Source organism: Pinus tabuliformis, chromosome 3_2 (assembly GCF_031772625.1).
Source record: "Pinus tabuliformis cultivar Carrire ecotype Pingquan chromosome 3_2, CPIR1, whole genome shotgun sequence".
Lineage (NCBI taxonomy): Eukaryota > Viridiplantae > Streptophyta > Pinopsida > Pinales > Pinaceae > Pinus > Pinus tabuliformis.
In genome coordinates this window covers 1,002,377,103-1,002,393,949 of record NC_142302.1, presented here as the reverse complement: position 1 = coordinate 1,002,393,949, position 16,847 = coordinate 1,002,377,103, and the positions used below count along the sequence as shown (strand labels likewise).

The 16,847-nt window shown below is 32.5% G+C and overlaps 2 protein-coding genes across 2 annotated transcripts; both read right to left on the bottom strand.

The window, feature by feature from the left end:
• Nucleotides 1-895: 895 nt before the first annotated feature.
• Nucleotides 896-1,603, bottom strand: LOC149183988 (GDSL esterase/lipase At4g28780-like). The gene is made up of 2 exons (XM_089418820.1): nt 1,542-1,603; nt 896-1,207 (listed from the first exon to the last, which is right to left on the bottom strand). Exons 1-2 carry the CDS (start codon nt 1,573-1,575, stop codon nt 939-941), a joined length of 303 nt encoding a protein of 100 aa, XP_089274946.1. The 5' UTR covers nt 1,576-1,603; the 3' UTR covers nt 896-938.
• A 90-nt stretch (nt 1,604-1,693) lies between these two features.
• On the bottom strand, nt 1,694-2,697 carry LOC149183987 (GDSL esterase/lipase 6-like). Its single transcript, XM_089415177.1, has 3 exons — nt 2,544-2,697; nt 2,148-2,260; nt 1,694-2,029 (listed from the first exon to the last, which is right to left on the bottom strand). The coding sequence occupies exons 1-3, from the start codon at nt 2,695-2,697 to the stop codon at nt 1,694-1,696; spliced, it is 603 nt and encodes a 200-aa protein (XP_089271303.1).
• Between the last annotated feature and the right edge of the window lie 14,150 nt (nt 2,698-16,847).

The window sequence follows — 16,847 nt, the reverse complement described above, 5'->3', positions numbered from 1 at the left end:
ACTTGTTTTCTTACGTTTGAGGACAACGGGCTCTTAGCCAAACAAACACAGTTCTAGATCATACTTAAAGATTGAAAATTTCTATATAATAACATTGTTATTGTACTTTTAAATTTTAAATCAATTATTTGCTAACCACATTTATTTACTAATGAAGATACTTTTAAAATTCTAATTTAATTTATTATTAAAATAAGTAACACTAAACTAAATTTTGTAAATAACTTAATTTTCCACACTTAAAAAAAAACCACTTATTTTTATTTTTTCTAAAATTAATCACACAAATTTAAACCTTTTATATTTTACATATTAAAATTAACAAAATCTACCAAATTTTTTATACTTTAAATTTCTACCTTTAAATTTTTCCATCTTAATAAAATTGTTATAACCATAAATTTTATAGAATAAAATTATCTTACAAAATTATTATCAAACATTTTACTTATTAGATACCAAAATTTTAACACTTCCATTTTTTATTCTCAAAATTTGCCGTATAAACGATAGTAGAATTCTATAAATTTTAATACTCCACTGTGTTCTATAGTTACATATATTAGCAATTGTCCCAAAAGGTACAAAGAGAGGCCGATAGGATTATTAAATTGGAATTGTTGAATTTTTCTAGAAGAGATGTTGGTTCAAGCAGCCTGGTAGCCTGCATTGCCCCGACTCTTCCTGGTAAACCTTGACAGTTATTCTGCTTTTGTGAAAAATTAAAATTTGCACAAGTAAACGTCACAGATATACCTATACAACTCGATTGTTGATTGATATCTTTGGACGTTGAATAATTTAGGGTAAATCTATTCGCTATTATGCGTTTTTGAAAAAATGAAAATTTGCACCAGTAAGCATCACATATATATACGGCTAGATTGTTGATTGATATCTTTGGACATGCTCGATTAATGAATAATTTAGGGTATAATCTATTCCGTAAACAAAGGATCAAAGGGGGAAGGGGTGGGCTTTGTGTACTGGATCAAGCCTCTGAGATTCATGGGAGAAACGAAGGAAGAATCCCTGCCCAAAACCTCCTCTGCAATCATCCACTGTACTCTCTCGATTGGATGAAATCTGTCCCAGTAAACATATTCCTTGGGATCCTTGCAGATTGAGCACCCTGGATCCAACCCACAGCCTACACGACCATTGTATGGACCATCTCCACAGCACGCCGAAACCGTATCACTAAAACCTGCATACCCATTCATATATCATCAGTTCATCATAAACATATGTAAAAAAAAGAAGTTTCAGAGAAGATAATTTTGGGGAAAATTTAATGGATTTAACTAGTCTCCATACCCATTCATATATCATCAGTTCATCATAAACATATGTAAAAAAAAGAAGTTTCAGAGAAGATAATTTTGGGGAAAATTTAATGGATTTAACCAGTTAAATGTTCGTTACGATTTTTTTTTGGAAAAATAACATTATCAAACTATCCGGTGTAATTCATTGTCAAAAATGTCCTCCGGAATCCCTAAAACTATTTTATATATTCATTGTTGTCCAATGATAATTACCTAATGCCTTTCCATTGTTAATTAGGTTGAGCATGAAATCGTAGTTATTCACATAGATGAACATTTCTAAATTTTCTGAGCTAATAAATCGCCTAACCTCAACAAATTCTGGAATAAGGCGTACTCATATGCTTATAAATTTATTAAAAATGCTATCCATAATATGTCTTAGAATTCACATAAAATCTCCCAAAAAAATTGGTATTGATACTTCCCAGCAAATAGTTTTTATAAACAGGGCTTGCACTAATACTTACTAGCAAATAGTTTTCATAAGCTTTTAATAGTGACTCCACAAACAGTTGAGGGCCAACGGTCGCCTGCAGAGACTCGTTCACCATGTAATTCCCCGCAATATCATTGGCTCCAACGTTGATTGCAAGAACAACATTAGACAGAAAATATTTTGCGGAATAACCAGAATCATTCCGCAGCATATGAAAGAAATTTCTGAACTCCTTCACCTGGCGCTCAAAGGGAACGATGTTCTGAAGAAAATTTTATCAAAACTTCAGATAATCAGAAAAGATCATCCTAAACAGGCAAGAAAAGGCATATACTGCGATCTTTAAAGAAAACCCAATGTCAAAATGAATGAATTGTTACCAGGTGTTGAAGAGTGGAATCAAGCAAGCCACTTCCAGCAGAAGCAAAATTAGCACCATGAGAGATATCCAAATACACTTTAGGTTGAAACCAGGGAGCAGGAAAGGGTAACCCTAAATCAGAGGTTGTGAATCCAAGATCATAATATTAATTTTAGAGAAGAGGGATTTGTGAGAAGAATAATTTTGATTACAGATTACTCACATCGAATTTTTTTAGTCAAATTGATCGCAAAAACTGAGATATGAGTAATCCGGAAAAATATTAAATTTATATATGAGAAAACATAAAATATACAGGTAGCCATGTCAGTGCCAGAATGTTGCTGAGCTATCTATTTTCTTTAACAAAAATACCAGATAATGAAGAAGCAACCAGATTGATCATGGAACTCACCTATGAAATCGAAAAGTGTTCGGCCATCAGAGAACCGACCAGTGGGTTTCTGGAAGAAAGATTGGCCATATGGAGCAAAGTCAGCCCGAGCCTCGATACTCGCATTCACAAAATTATTATTCCCAACATCTGCTAATGAGTAACTCGATTTCATTTTCTGAATCCTATAGCCACCGACATTTCCTTACTTCTTCCATTCAGTTCTCCCAACACATGATTGTCTGCATCTAAAATATTTGCAATCAAAAGGTTATACACTAAATTTTAGATAAGCATGAAGAGATTAAAATTGCTGAACCATTTCCAAAGAAATCAAGGCAAAAAGAGAAGTGATCATCAACCATTGAACTTCTCCACCCAGCGATCTGGTTGATCATTAACCACCGGAAGTCCAGGGTACAGTAACAATTTGATCGAAATAGTTTGACAGTGTCGTTTGGCAGTCTTCAAGGACCTTGAGCAACAACCACCTATTGTATCGCTTGGCCAAATAAATACCGCTGCACAGAATGGACGAAGAACCAGTTGTCAACGCCATTACAATAGATTCATGAACATCTAAAGACACAGATGCATACGCGCTAAGGCCTTTAAGAATGCATTGAACCCATATAAGAAATTGTAGGGGTTGTATGAGCTATGCACACACAAGCTCATTAGCTTTTTCGTTTTTTTTGTGTTTTTAAAATATTTGATTTTTCTGAGCTTTTTCTTTCAATCCTTACTTTTTATGAGCTTTTTCGTGCTTTTTTGATTTTCCGTTGTTTCATTTTCTGGTTCAGATCAATGGTTGAAAGTGTCTCACGTGATCGAAGGGATCAGGGTAAAAGTGTTGACAAAAAGTTGATGCATAGGAAAGCCCTGTGGGCCTAATTATTTATAATTTCCACTTCACTATAGTATATTTTTTATATTTATTTAACTCAAAAGAAAATCATCATTTTAATGTAATAATTTATGCAATATTTGCCATTGAATTTGCTTTCTTGTTATTTTTTTGTTGAGTTATATTTAATGTTCAATTTAAGTAGTTGACTTATATTTAATATTTGAAATTTTTTAATATAGAAGTTATTATTAAATAAAATAATGATCTCAACAAATGCTTTTTAGGTGGATTTTTCGTTTAACTATCGAATTATTATTATTATTATTATTATTTTTTATCATATTAGAAGTAATAAGGTTGTTAATATAGGAAATGAAAAAATTCAATTTTATAATAAATTTTTGAATTTCAAATTTTTTTATTTGTATGATTGAATGACATTAAATGTATTTTTTATTTAGCCAAAAACAATCAATTTATTTATTTATTTTTATTTATTATTTATTTTTATATTATTGATCTTATTATTATTTTTTTTATATATATTATTGGTCTTATTTTTCTAATGGTAAGCTAACAATTATAAAAGAAACACTTTGTATTTTTATATTTAGAACAAAAATACAAAGTATTTCTTTTATGATTAATTTCTCTAATGGCAAGCTAAGAAATACTTTGCATTTTTATATTTGGAACAAAAATACAAAGTATTTCTTTTATGATTGTTAGTGGTTTGCTTTCCTTAATGGTGAGCCAACAATAAAAAAATGAATACTTTATATTTTTGTCCCAAATATATATTATATTTGGAACAAAAATACAAAGTATTTATTTTATGATTGTTGGCTTGCCATTAGGGAAAGCAAACCAATAATATAGAAGGGTTGTTTTTGGCTAAATAAAAGATGCATCTAATGTCACCCAATCATACAAATAAGAGAGTCTGAAATTCAAAAATTTATTATGAGATTGAGTCCTTTAATTTCCTATAATAACATCCTTGTTGCTTCTAGTATGAAAAACAAAAATTACAAGAGAAATCACTTAACTCAATGGAGAATCCACCCAAATAGTATTAAGTGCCCTTGTATCCTCCTTAGAGTTGGAGAATTCCAAATCAACTACATTCTTTGCCAACATTGAGACCTTGTCATTGAGTTTTCTCAGTTGCACCTACACGATGTAACCAAGATCCTTTATTGTGCTCATTATCCCTCTTATGTAGAATTTCTATTAGTATGTTGCTCTTTAGTGTGTATTCATAGTGTTTGTGACCTTCCACTAACCCATAAAACCAATTCTCATCAAAGGAATTATTAGCAAAGTCTTTAATTTGACATGTTGGACTGCAAACCCATTAGGTTATTGGGATTTTTATACAACTCAAGCTTTTCTCGGGTATATCTCTATCATGATAGACAAAATTTAAGGTGACAAAACTTTCTCTAGCAATTGGCACCATTAGTTATCAGGTCCCAATGTATCGGATAACAACACTCCACTACACCAGTGTTTGTCCCATTAGACAAAAAATTCTATGCCTGGTATATGGAAAAGTTATTATCAACTAAATTTTGTCCCCTAGAGATATCATGTATTGATGATTAATGTATTGAAGGTTCTAATGTGCAAACAATTTTTTTTTGTCTTGACCTGATACAAGAAACTTGTGGTTGGAACTTTGACTATTGGGGACTAGGAGATGGGATACTAAGTGATTAGAGTGCCAGATGTTGGAGATATCAGGAGGTTGGGCCATGTGCAACAAATTTCCTTTCCAAAGTCCTGATATAGTTATGTCCTAGTACTAACATAATTATTAAAAGATGCATACTCTACTCGTCAACTGACGTTTTGGGTATTGGTGATTCGGTTCTTTCTTATTAAAATAAGATTAAGGAAAGTCTGACCTTATTTCACTCTAGAACTTTAATGTATTGGGAAACTTCACCTAGTTCATGATCTCTGCACAATTGATACTATATCGCTTTCTCCACTCGAATTATAGAATAAACACACATCTAACCAGGAACCAATTTCACAAAGAAATAACCACATTGAAATTGACCTCATAGAGATGAAATTAACAACAATTGAGACATTCCAATTTTTGCAACTTAATTTATTTTTCTTCAAAAACATCATGTAATATTTGTAGTTGCTTCTTTTCTCCACACCACGCTCTCTCTATTCTCCCCTCTATCTCTCCTTCAACATAATCACGTGGGATCGTTTATAAAATCCAATCTATTTAGATCTCTAAGTTCAACAATATCCCAACAAACTTCTGACTCGGCCTAATTTTTCTAACAATCCTACTAAAATAGACCTATTTGTTTTATTACATGGAAAGGATGATATATTTATTCAATCCTTAAAACAAATGAAATCCTTCTAGAGCTATTACATCTTAGTAAAATAATAAATTACAACTTTAAATGACAATGAGGAACCCAAATTCCTCTCATAAATCCTAAGATCCTTTTAAGGACAATTGTTGATTTACTTTGAAGAGATGTTCCTACATAAGGCTCTCGTGAAAAATAAGAACTTGTTCATCGATTTTATTCCTTGAGTTCTTCCACATTTTTACCATATTTAGTTATCTCTATTGTTGTCACCCATGTTGAATCTTCAAACTACTGATCCCTCCACTTGATTAAATACTTCAAATATTCTTTCCCTCTAGTTCTTTTCACAACCTTCTTATATAACACTGCTTCAATTTCCTTTTTTGCTACTTTACATAGTTGGCTTTCCTATTTAATTGTTTGTTTTTTCTCAAGTACATCCACTTCAATTTTTTCCTCTTTATTATGGGGATATAAATTTGCAACAATGGAAACCCACAGGGGGTAGCTCAATTGGTGATCACCTTGAGAATGAAGTGTTCTGTTCCATGAGATTCCAAGTTCAAACCCCCCCGTGGGTCAGATAAAAAAAATAAATTGCAACAATGAAATTTGGTGAAATCCCAATATCATTTGGAAGTTTAATTTTGTAAGCATTTGAAGAAAATTTCTTGAATACTTTATATGGCCCAATATTCTTGAGTTTTAGTTTGTTATATGCCCTACACGAAATTTTTCCTTTCTAAGGTACACCATAACTAAATCTCCAACTTCAGAATCTAGTTTTCTTTTTCTCATGCCTACTTTTTGCATGTCTTTGTTGCTATTAAGTTGTAGCGATTGTTTGACTCTTTCTTGTAGTTCATGCATACTTTAAAATCTTCACCACCAACACTTCTCAATTATTATTTTCCTAAATTCCTTAATTCACAAATTTCTCTTGGATGCATTCCATACAAGATTTGGAATGGACTTAACCTCGTGCTTCTATTAGGTGAATCATTATAAGCAAATTATGTTTGTGCAAGTACCTTATCCCATTGTTTGGGATGTTCACTCACCGGGGCCATCAAAATATTTCCCAAATTTTTGTTTTTCGCCTCTATTTGTCCATATATATGTGGGTATTATGCTAAGTTGAAATTGAGGTTAGTTCCTAAATTTATCCATAGTCTCGTCCAATAATCTTGTACAAATTTTGTGTCTTTATCATAAACAATGCTCTTTGGAAACCCATGCAATCTGGCCACTTCTTTAAAAAATAAATTTGCAATATTAGTTGCATCATTAGTCCTTGTGTAAGCCACAAAACATGTCATTTTATATAATCTATCAATAAAAGCATACATTGAATCATTATCCCTCTGAGTTTTGGGTAATCCCAACACAAAATCCATACTTAAAAAATCCCAAGATTTACTAGGAGTATGCAATGGTTGATACAAACTTGCATTTTGCCTCTTCCCTTTGGCACGTTGGTATATCTTGCCTATTCCAACAAATATTTTCACATAAGCTCTCATGCTTGACCAAAAATAAAAATAACTTAACTGAGCAAAATTTTTGTCTTTCTGAAAGTGTCATAGCAATCTTCCACTATGTTTTTCTTTCAACAAGTTTTCCCTCATTGCACCTTTTGGAATACAAAGCTAATTTCCTTTAAACAACAATCCATCCTACAACATATACTATATCCATGGTATTTTAGCTTTGCTGGCTGGAACCTCACATGCTTCAAAATCCTCTTTGGAATTTGGATAATCTTTATAAGTTTCCTTCAAATTTTCAAATCCCAACCCTTGTTTTTGATATTCCTACAAAACAAAACTCCTACTCAAAGCATCTGCAATGTTATTAGCTTGTCCACTAATGTGCTTAATAACAAAAGTGAAATTTTGTAAGAATTAAACCCACTTGGCGTCCATTTGATTCAACTTTTTTTTATTGATTTATGAATTGTAATGCATGGTTGTCACAATATATAACAAAAATCTTTTGGCATTAGATAAGGATTTATTAATGTTTGGACTATAGCATAAAATTATATATCATAAGCTGAATATTTATACTTTGCTTCATTCAACTTTTTACTAAAATAAGTGATAAGTTTATCACCTTGACTCAAAATAACACCAATTACAACTCCACTTGCATCACACTTTACTTGAAATAACATATTGAAGTTTGGCAATGCCAAAACAACCTATTCAGTTATTTTCTTCTTGAGCAGTTGGAATCCTTTTTCAATTGTAGTTTTCCATTGAAATGGTTGTTTGTCCTTTTTTATTGTCTCCATAATTGCACGACATATGTGCTAAAATTATTTATAGACTTCTTATAAAAACTCACAAGCCCATGAAAGGTTGTTACCTCAAATAGGTCCCTTGAAGATGGCCCTTTAATACTAGCTTTGATATTTTTTGGATCCATATTCAACCCATTTTTAGATATGTCAAACCAAAAATAAACTAATTTGGTATTCATGAATGAAGACTTGTTTAAATTTATCAAGAGTTTCTCCTACTGCGATTTCTTTGAGACAATTTTCAAATGTCTCATATGCTCTTCCTTGGATTTACTATAAATTAAGATGTCATCAACATATATGATAACAAATTTCCCAATAAATTCTTTGAGAACTCCATTCATTCATCTCATAAATGTACTAGCCGCATTATTTTAACCCAAAATGCATAGTTAACCATTCCTATAATCCATCATTTGTTTTAAAAGTGGCATTTCACTCATCACCTTCTCTCATCTTATCTTGATAGCGACCACTTTTCAAATCTGTTTTAGAAAAATACAATGCACTCTCTCAACAATCCAATAGAACATCCATATATGGAAGTAGAAACCTATACCTGATAGTAATTTTATTTATAGATCTAGAGTCAATGCACATCCTCCATCCTCCATCCTTTTTTGAACTCAACACAATAGGTACACCACATAAGGTTAAGATTTATTTGATTAACTCTTTATCCAACAACTCTTGTACTTGCTTTATGATCTTTTCATTCTCCTTTGAGGTCATCCTATAGGTTGCTTTCTTTGGTAAACTAACTCCAAGAATACGATCACTGTGGTGACTTATGATTTTTATAGGTGATAACTTACTTGGAAAGTCATCAACCATAATATCAACAAACCCATTTAATAAATCATGAATTTCTTCATGTAGTCCATCCATATTGGTGCTAGTAAGGGTTACTTTTGGATTACTGAATAGAGTAAAATTTACCTCCACACCTTTCACTTCAATAATATGAAATGTCTTTACAACCATACATACTAATAGAGCCATTTAAGAAATGGGCTCTAGAATTTGTAGGTCCAATTAATCCACCTTCCAAATAGAAAATGCACATTCTTGTTTTCGCTAGTTATGTTACTAACTGGGTAGAGGCCAAGCCATTATATTTTGCTACTGAAAGTGTTGTCGTTACATTTCTTTTCGAGGATATTTTCACTCGTTTAGGCATTCCAAGAGAAATTGTAACAGATTAGGGTGCACCATTCATATCCAAACTTGTTCAAAAGATTATGGAGCAGTACAAACTTAGACATCACAAATCTACTCCACATTATCCACAAACTAATGGAAAAGTGGAATCTACAAATAAAGCTCTTGAAGCCATAATGACCAAGATTGTGCATATATATCAGAAAGATTGGGCATAAAGACTTCCAGAAGCACTTTGGACATATTAGACCACAGGGAGAAATACCACATGGCACACTTCTCATGACCTTGTCTATGGAAAACAAGTTCTACTTTCTATTGAGTTCCAAGTGGAGACATATAGGACAACGACAAAATTGGGGCTAGATCTCTCTAAAGTCCAAAAGAAAAGATTGGATAAACATAATGAGTTAGATGAAATTATAAAAGATGCCATACAAAGGAAAAACACCATTCAACAACTAAGGAAAGAATGGCATGACAAACTTATCAAGCTCAAGAAATTCAGGCCAAGTGACTGGGCCCTTTTGTTTGACTCAAAATTTAAAATTTTTCATGGGAAATTCTAAACACATTAGCTAGGTCCCTATGAAGTAGAAGCTATTATTATAATGGAGCAGTAAGAATCAATATTGTTGATGAAGAAGGAATCACTTTCCTTTTTAATAGGCACAACCTGAAGCCTATCATAAGCTCTTAACAAGAGAAGAATTCATTCAAAATTTGCAACAAAATATAGAGTTGAAGTTGGTGGAAAAAGGAGATCATTCTCCTTCACCACCGATTATCATTTAATTTATTTTCTCTTGATTAATATAATAATAATAATAATAATAATAATAATGTATAGTTATGAAAACCAACATGTTGATATAATTATACAAGAAATCATGGTTGAAAACCAAGATTCTTGGTTGCTTGGATTCCCCTCTTTCCTTTTCATATTTGAAGATTTTTTATTCAAGCTAATAAGTTTGAAGACTTTCTTTATCTTTTAATAAAAATCAAGATCATTGCCAACAACATCATCAACCTCCTTGCAGAAGATTTGAAGTATATTTCTCAATATTCTTAGAGTGGTAAAATTCCATAGCTAGAGAAAAATTCAGTAGCTGGCCAGTTTCATTAAAGCAGCAATCATGACCTTGTTTCCAAATCAATAACAACCAACAATTTCAAAAGGTATAAATTTTTGGACATCCTGAAAGGTAAGATAAGCAATGCATATTACTCAATTTTATTAAAGTTGAAAGTATAGACTTGGGATATTTAGACTCACCTATTATTTTTCAATAAAACTCAATTAAAGAGTCCTCTTCTAGGTAACTTCATATAAAATTAATGATGGAACAATATATTTCATGCTTCCTATCCTACTGATACTCTCATGAATCCTCACCATCCCGATCCTATAATCTAGATAAATCATCAATTACATTCAAGAGATTTATTATATCATTATTGCATGATTGAATAGTCTTATCATTACCCGTCATCGCCTGCACACATGATAACCCACCACCTTCTCACTCCATTTTCCCAAATCCATTTTAATGTTCCTTTATCATACCATAACTATCCCTATAGAAACAATCTAAAGGTGCATTTTGAAGCTCACTTTACCAACATTCGCAATGGGTGTTGTTATTAACTTCGAACCTGAAGGTGAAAATTTTCTTGAGGCCTATTTGAAGTGCAAGAAGAAATTGAAAATGGTTGGATGGTTGAATTTATTTGAAAATTTTCAAGGTTATGACACAAAAGTCACAAGAGCTTTTTCAAGGGCTTTTGATAGAGTCAATGAGAGTAAAGGTGACAGAGTCATTCCTAGTTGAAGCTACAAGACTTCCAAGGGCTGGTGAAAATTGGTTTAAATTCCAACATCTTAGAGATGTCTCAGAGATGATGATTCATGGATAATTCTACTTAAAAATCGTAATATGGACATTATAAATTGGAAAAAAAGCATACATGTATCTCCCTTCAAGAGGAAGTGGAGGAATCTACTATTTATCCTCTAGAAATTTATTACTTGTGAAGGTAGGTATGACACCATTCTTATCTATCATATTAGACTTTTGATGCACTTTCTGAAAGGTAAAGAGATAAATTTGGCCTACGATCTCATTAATACTTTAAGGAAAATGTCGTTCAATATCTTGAGAAATTCTAGAAATATTATCAAAGCCATATATCACTTTGGGTTACTAAAAATTCTTGTTGAGGTGGAATTGAAATTAAGGAATGATAATTGGGACAATTTCTTAATACAAAACCATTTCATCGAGGTATCAGAAGGATAAGAAAATATTGGTCTAAAATGAAAGAAAATAAGGGGTATGGTTTCGACTTCAAACCCTAACTCTCAAGAAAAGAACACAGAAGCTAAGAAATACTAGCACATGAGATAAAGGAGATTGAATCCATAAATACAAAATAGTCTTATAGATCTAGAGGATCAAACATCGCTCGAAGCCTAAGATGTTTATGAGATTGACAAAACCATAATCTCAGAATATGTTAACAAAAGAAGGTTGTCAAAGATAAAAGAGAAACAAAGTAAAAGGGTTTGTCAACAAAATCAGAGGAAAACAATTTCAAGAAGAAAGTCAACAAGACAAGCAAGAAGACTTTGAAGCAAGATGTCGTTGTTATACTTGTACCAAAGAAACAAGGCATTAAAAAAAGAACTCCAAGGAAATAAAGAATTTAGAGAACAAATACAGAGGAATTGCTAGGAACATGTCAAGAATGAAGAGTCTTGTTTCACATAAATAATTTGAAATCACCGAAGAGGAAAAATTAGAATCACCAACAACACTTGAAAGTGGAAGTCCAGTGCTTGATAAGATTGAACAAGTAGTCTATGATTATTTTAATGCTTTAGAGCAACAAGCACACAATTAAAAGGCAAAGGAAGCATCTCCTATTCTTGAACATGCTTTTAACAATGACATTCCAACACCAAACATCCACAGTCCTATATATGATGGTGATTTACCTTTTTCTATGGAACAAGACATTATTAGAGCATTAAAAGAAGAAATAACTGAGTTATACGTCTTGGAAAAGCATGTGAAAAGAGAAAATGAGATTCTCAAGGAGCATAACAATAAAATGCTAAAAGTAATGTACCATTGGTATCACAATAATTCTAGACTCCAAAAGACCAACAAGGCACTCTAGCAGGAAATCAAAAGTCTAAAAGGAAGGATGTCAATGAAGAAGCTGATGTGGTACATTGCAATGAACAATAAAGGTGATAGAAGTAACTTGGATATCCAAATCCAATCAATCGAAACTATTCTTTGAACAAAAAGCTCCCAAAATTTTGCAAATTTTGCCAACATGCATGTAGACATGCAACACCCTAAGTGCGGGGGAATGTTGGGCCGAAGAATTAGTACATTTTTTACAGGTTGCTACTATAGTTATTTACTTATCCTTTGTAGAAACCCTCACAATTTCCTAGTTCTTACATCTCCTTACCATATTTTGTACGAATAATGACCATCTGAGCAACAAAAACATAAGAAGGTAAAAATTCTAATATCTTTATGGTTCTGTATGTTTTTCTTTATAAAATTGAGTTAATTTGCAAAAATTATGGAAACTAACAAATTTCGTAGCTCTGGTGACAATCTTTAGCAACATCCAAGGTTCGAATGGTTTCTAAAGTAAATAGGTCAACTCAAGCACATGGGCATATGTTAAAACGCTTCAGCATGGTGTTCCACCCATTTGGCACAAGAAAAATATCATTGGATAACCATAATAGTTTAGTCAAACTCTTGGTCAACTATAACATGGCATATAGAGTAGAGGTAGAATACATCAGATTTACTACTTGGCAGTGGAACGACTTCATGAAAGCACAATCATCTTCAAGAAACTAAGAATTAGTGAAAATAAGTGATGATGTGTCCGATAAATCCTCATGTGATATGTTGAGTCATCAACAAATCATTAGAATTAAAAATGCAAATGTAATAGGACACCTGATCATTGGTTATCTCTTCATATTTGTAGCAATGTTTTTCTCAGTTAGTTATTGTCAAAAGACACTCTAAATAGAGTCGTTGACAAGGGAGGAACAAATCTTGTCCATGAAAAGAATAATCTTTATGGACGCATTGTTTACAATTTAATACTAAGTATTTCCTCTTGCTATCATTGAACCTTGATGAGAAAGTTGCCCTAGTAGTAATAAAGTTTTGTGTGTTTTAAATCTCGTCCATCACGTGGGGTCCCCCCTTGTGGCATATGAGATCTGTAGTATTATATTATTTTCCATACTCTATTTTTACCATGTTTTCTTTCACAATTAGATGCTCTACTTCTTTTCATATTTCGTTTGTATACTTTCGCTCATATGTTTCTTGTTTTACAAGATTAGATCAAGTGCTTGAGTTAAATCCAAAACACCAAAAACATTTACATTTATAACCTTAGATGTCCACCTTCATTTCCAACACTTTGATCTCACATTTATTTTCTAGTTTCACAGTTATAGTTTAATGTTATCAGCACATCATTTCATTTTCATAGTTACATAATTACTGGCATAACATAGGATTGCATCATAGGTTTTACATCAATTCACAGGGAATAGTTCTAAGCATTGGACACACACATGTTTGAAGATTTTTGATACAAAGTTTCACATAGATAGGTTCACCATTTTCAAAGATAAATTGCTTTATTTCTTTCATACGTAATAATTTTGTTTCCTTGGAATAGATTGTTGCTTTCTAGCATAAACTATCTTTACTTTCATCTAGGATTTGAATACTTTATTTTAATAGAATACATTTCACTGCTTTCTTAGCATAATTGTCTTTAATTTCATTAGATCAGAGTTTCCTGCTTTACTAGCATAATTGTCTACATTTTTACTAGATCAGGTATACTTATTTTCCTATACTGAAAATTCATGCTTTCATAGAACACATTTTAATTGCTTTTCTAAATATGATTATCTTACTTTCATAGAATAGGAAATTTATTCTTTCATACAAGAAGAATTTCATTGAAGAATAGAATCATGTTTTGCATGAAATTTTAGACTAGGATTTTAATTGATAATACTTTGTTTTGCTCTCACATAATAATTTCATTTACTACCATAATTTTAACACTTTATTTATCATTCATAGATTAAAGCATTTTTACAATTGAAAATGATTTCCTGGCACATATAATGTAGCGCAATTCAAAAGTTTACATACTTGGATTGAAATTTTAATATAATTAATTTATGGCATAGTTAAATTAACCAATAGGGATCCCAACCATCATGTTGTATGGGTTGCTATTGAGGAAAGTGAGGCTTCAGGATCTCCATAATGCTAGGATATGAAGGTGAATTTGTGAAGCGTGTGGAGTAGGAGGAGGAGAAGGAGCACCCTTAGGTATAGATGGCTTGTCTGGGTTAGTTGGTTGAATTCCTTGGAATCCACATTAAAGTGTATGGAAAACCTGATCCGTTTGTTTCTATTTTCCCTCCAAGACACATTTTTCCTCCTTCTATGACCTCCTTGGTCACCCCGAGAATCTCTGCAAAAGAAACTCATTGTGCATTGTGACCAAGAAAATTTGTTATGCAACCATTAATATCAAAGCATCAGTATACAATCAACAAAGTAAAAGTCTTGTTTGATATCATGTTTTGCATAAATGCTAGGGTACTTGGCAAACATATATAGGAGAAAAATAATTTATTCAGGGAGAGGAACTGTTCAGACATGCAAAAAGAAACTATGTTGATCCAAAAGAAATATATTCTATAGGCAGAGTAAGAATTTAAAAGTGGGAAAACATATACCCATGTAGATAACTGACAACATTCTTCATTATATGACTATGCAAGGAAAGATGAAAGATGTAATGTTGTTATGAGCATGTTTTATTTTACCATTAACGTAATAATCCATAAAAGAAATGAAGTGAATATCACGAGATTGAATGGGGTCATTTAGCATTTAAAGGCCTCACAATTTATTAACATGCATGGAGTATGGATGGGCCATTCAAACGTGTCATATGATGGGAAGTTGAGTTGTTGGACCATATTATATAGGGGATTGTGAGTTTGCACGACAATTAAAACAATGATAGAGTCTTATTGGTTGATAATCATGTACCAATAGGAAAATTCCTCCCTTTGTTTCACTCTTTTAAAAATAGTAGAGGGAGGGCCTTTTGAATTTATGATTTAAGGAAATCATTTAACTTAAGCAAGACTTTGCATAGAAGGGAATATGCCTAAAAAAATAAGTGTTGGGCACTTTGAAAAATATACAAAATTTCATAAAGATAAATGTCAAACTTTTGTTATGCACTCGTCATTTAACAATCAACTTCGTTGGTGTGAGCCAGGGGATGCCACATTGGTGTGAGGAGGTGGAAAGTGTGAGTTATGGTGAACAGGAGAAAAATCATTATAATAGAGTTAATTACCTTGCTGTGTCAAAAAACTTGTTTTGAGAATTGGCCAAATCATTTTAGAGTCTCTTAAAATATTATCACTAACTTTTGGTATTTAGGGAGGCTAAATAATTTGCTATTGCTTTCATTTGAAAATAGGGGCAGGTGGCCTATGATGTATGGTCAAGAAATATAACTTTTGAAACATTGCTAGTATGGGGGTTTTGTATGCTAGAAAAAAAATTTCATATGAAGACAAAAGTTGAATTTTACTAACATATATTTTCCCAAGAAAAATTCTCGTGAACAATTGGTATGAGGTATACTGTAGAGTAAGGTATTGCTTCATATGAATTGGAGACATGAGGAAAACATACCATATTATAACATGGTGTGATAAGAATGGCTTGAGAACTTGGTAAACTAACAAATGAAGTATGGGGTGAAACCCATCATTGTTTTTGGCCATGCAATGGTTAACCTTTATATATAATTGGGTTTCTTTTTAGAGCCATTCAGATGTATTTTTTTGGTGTTTAGGGGAAAATCATTGCATGTAACCACCCCTACCACATTTACCCAATTTCACCGGCCTGCCGGGGTAAACATGAGAGGGAGATCTACTATGACCTGACCTGACCTCCTAGATCCACTTAAGGAAGTGGGGCCGACTACTAACGACAAACTAACAACTCATGACATCCTACAAGGGCTATAGGTCACTCAAGGGTTGAAAAACCACCCAAGGTGGCCAAAACCTGAGCTAGACCTCTTTTTATCATCCTTGGGCCCACAACCGCACCCACAACAAGGGCTCCTGCAGCTGGGAGCCTCCAACTGCATGCATAACATTGCATCCATGCGGTTGTAACCCAATTTCTCTAGTTCAGAGGGTGCGGTCCCAAATTCTGAGCCTAAATTCCAAGTCAGCCTCTAGACCACTACCCAGAACTCAGTGAGACTTTCCAGAATGATAAATTACATCAAGACAAAGCCAATCATACAAAACTTTACCAAAGACTTGACCTATCCAGGCCTAACCATGATAGTCATTTCGTCAAATATGGTGAAGATGTAATCTACAGGTCATGAATGCATATATGAACATGGGGGTCTGAAACTTATATGAGAATCACCAATAAAGTCTAATTCCCTTTCATAATAACTGCAATAACATTTTTTAGGTCATGCAGTCATTAAATATTCATCAACTAATCAAAATATGTCAAGAT

Coding starts and splice junctions, on each gene's coding strand:
- LOC149183988 (XM_089418820.1), bottom strand. CDS start 1,575: ATGCTCAACCTAATTAACAATGGAAAGGCATTAG. Junction 1,208..1,541: donor TAACAATGGAAAGGCATTAG/GTAATTATCATT, acceptor ATGGGTATGCAG/GTTTTAGTGATACGGTTTCG.
- LOC149183987 (XM_089415177.1), bottom strand. CDS start 2,697: ATGAAATCGAGTTACTCATTAGCAGATGTTGGGAATAATAATTTTGTG. Junction 2,261..2,543: donor AACACTTTTCGATTTCATAG/GTGAGTTCCATG, acceptor CCTCTGATTTAG/GGTTACCCTTTCCTGCTCCC. Junction 2,030..2,147: donor ATTCCACTCTTCAACACCTG/GTAACAATTCAT, acceptor AATTTTCTTCAG/AACATCGTTCCCTTTGAGCG.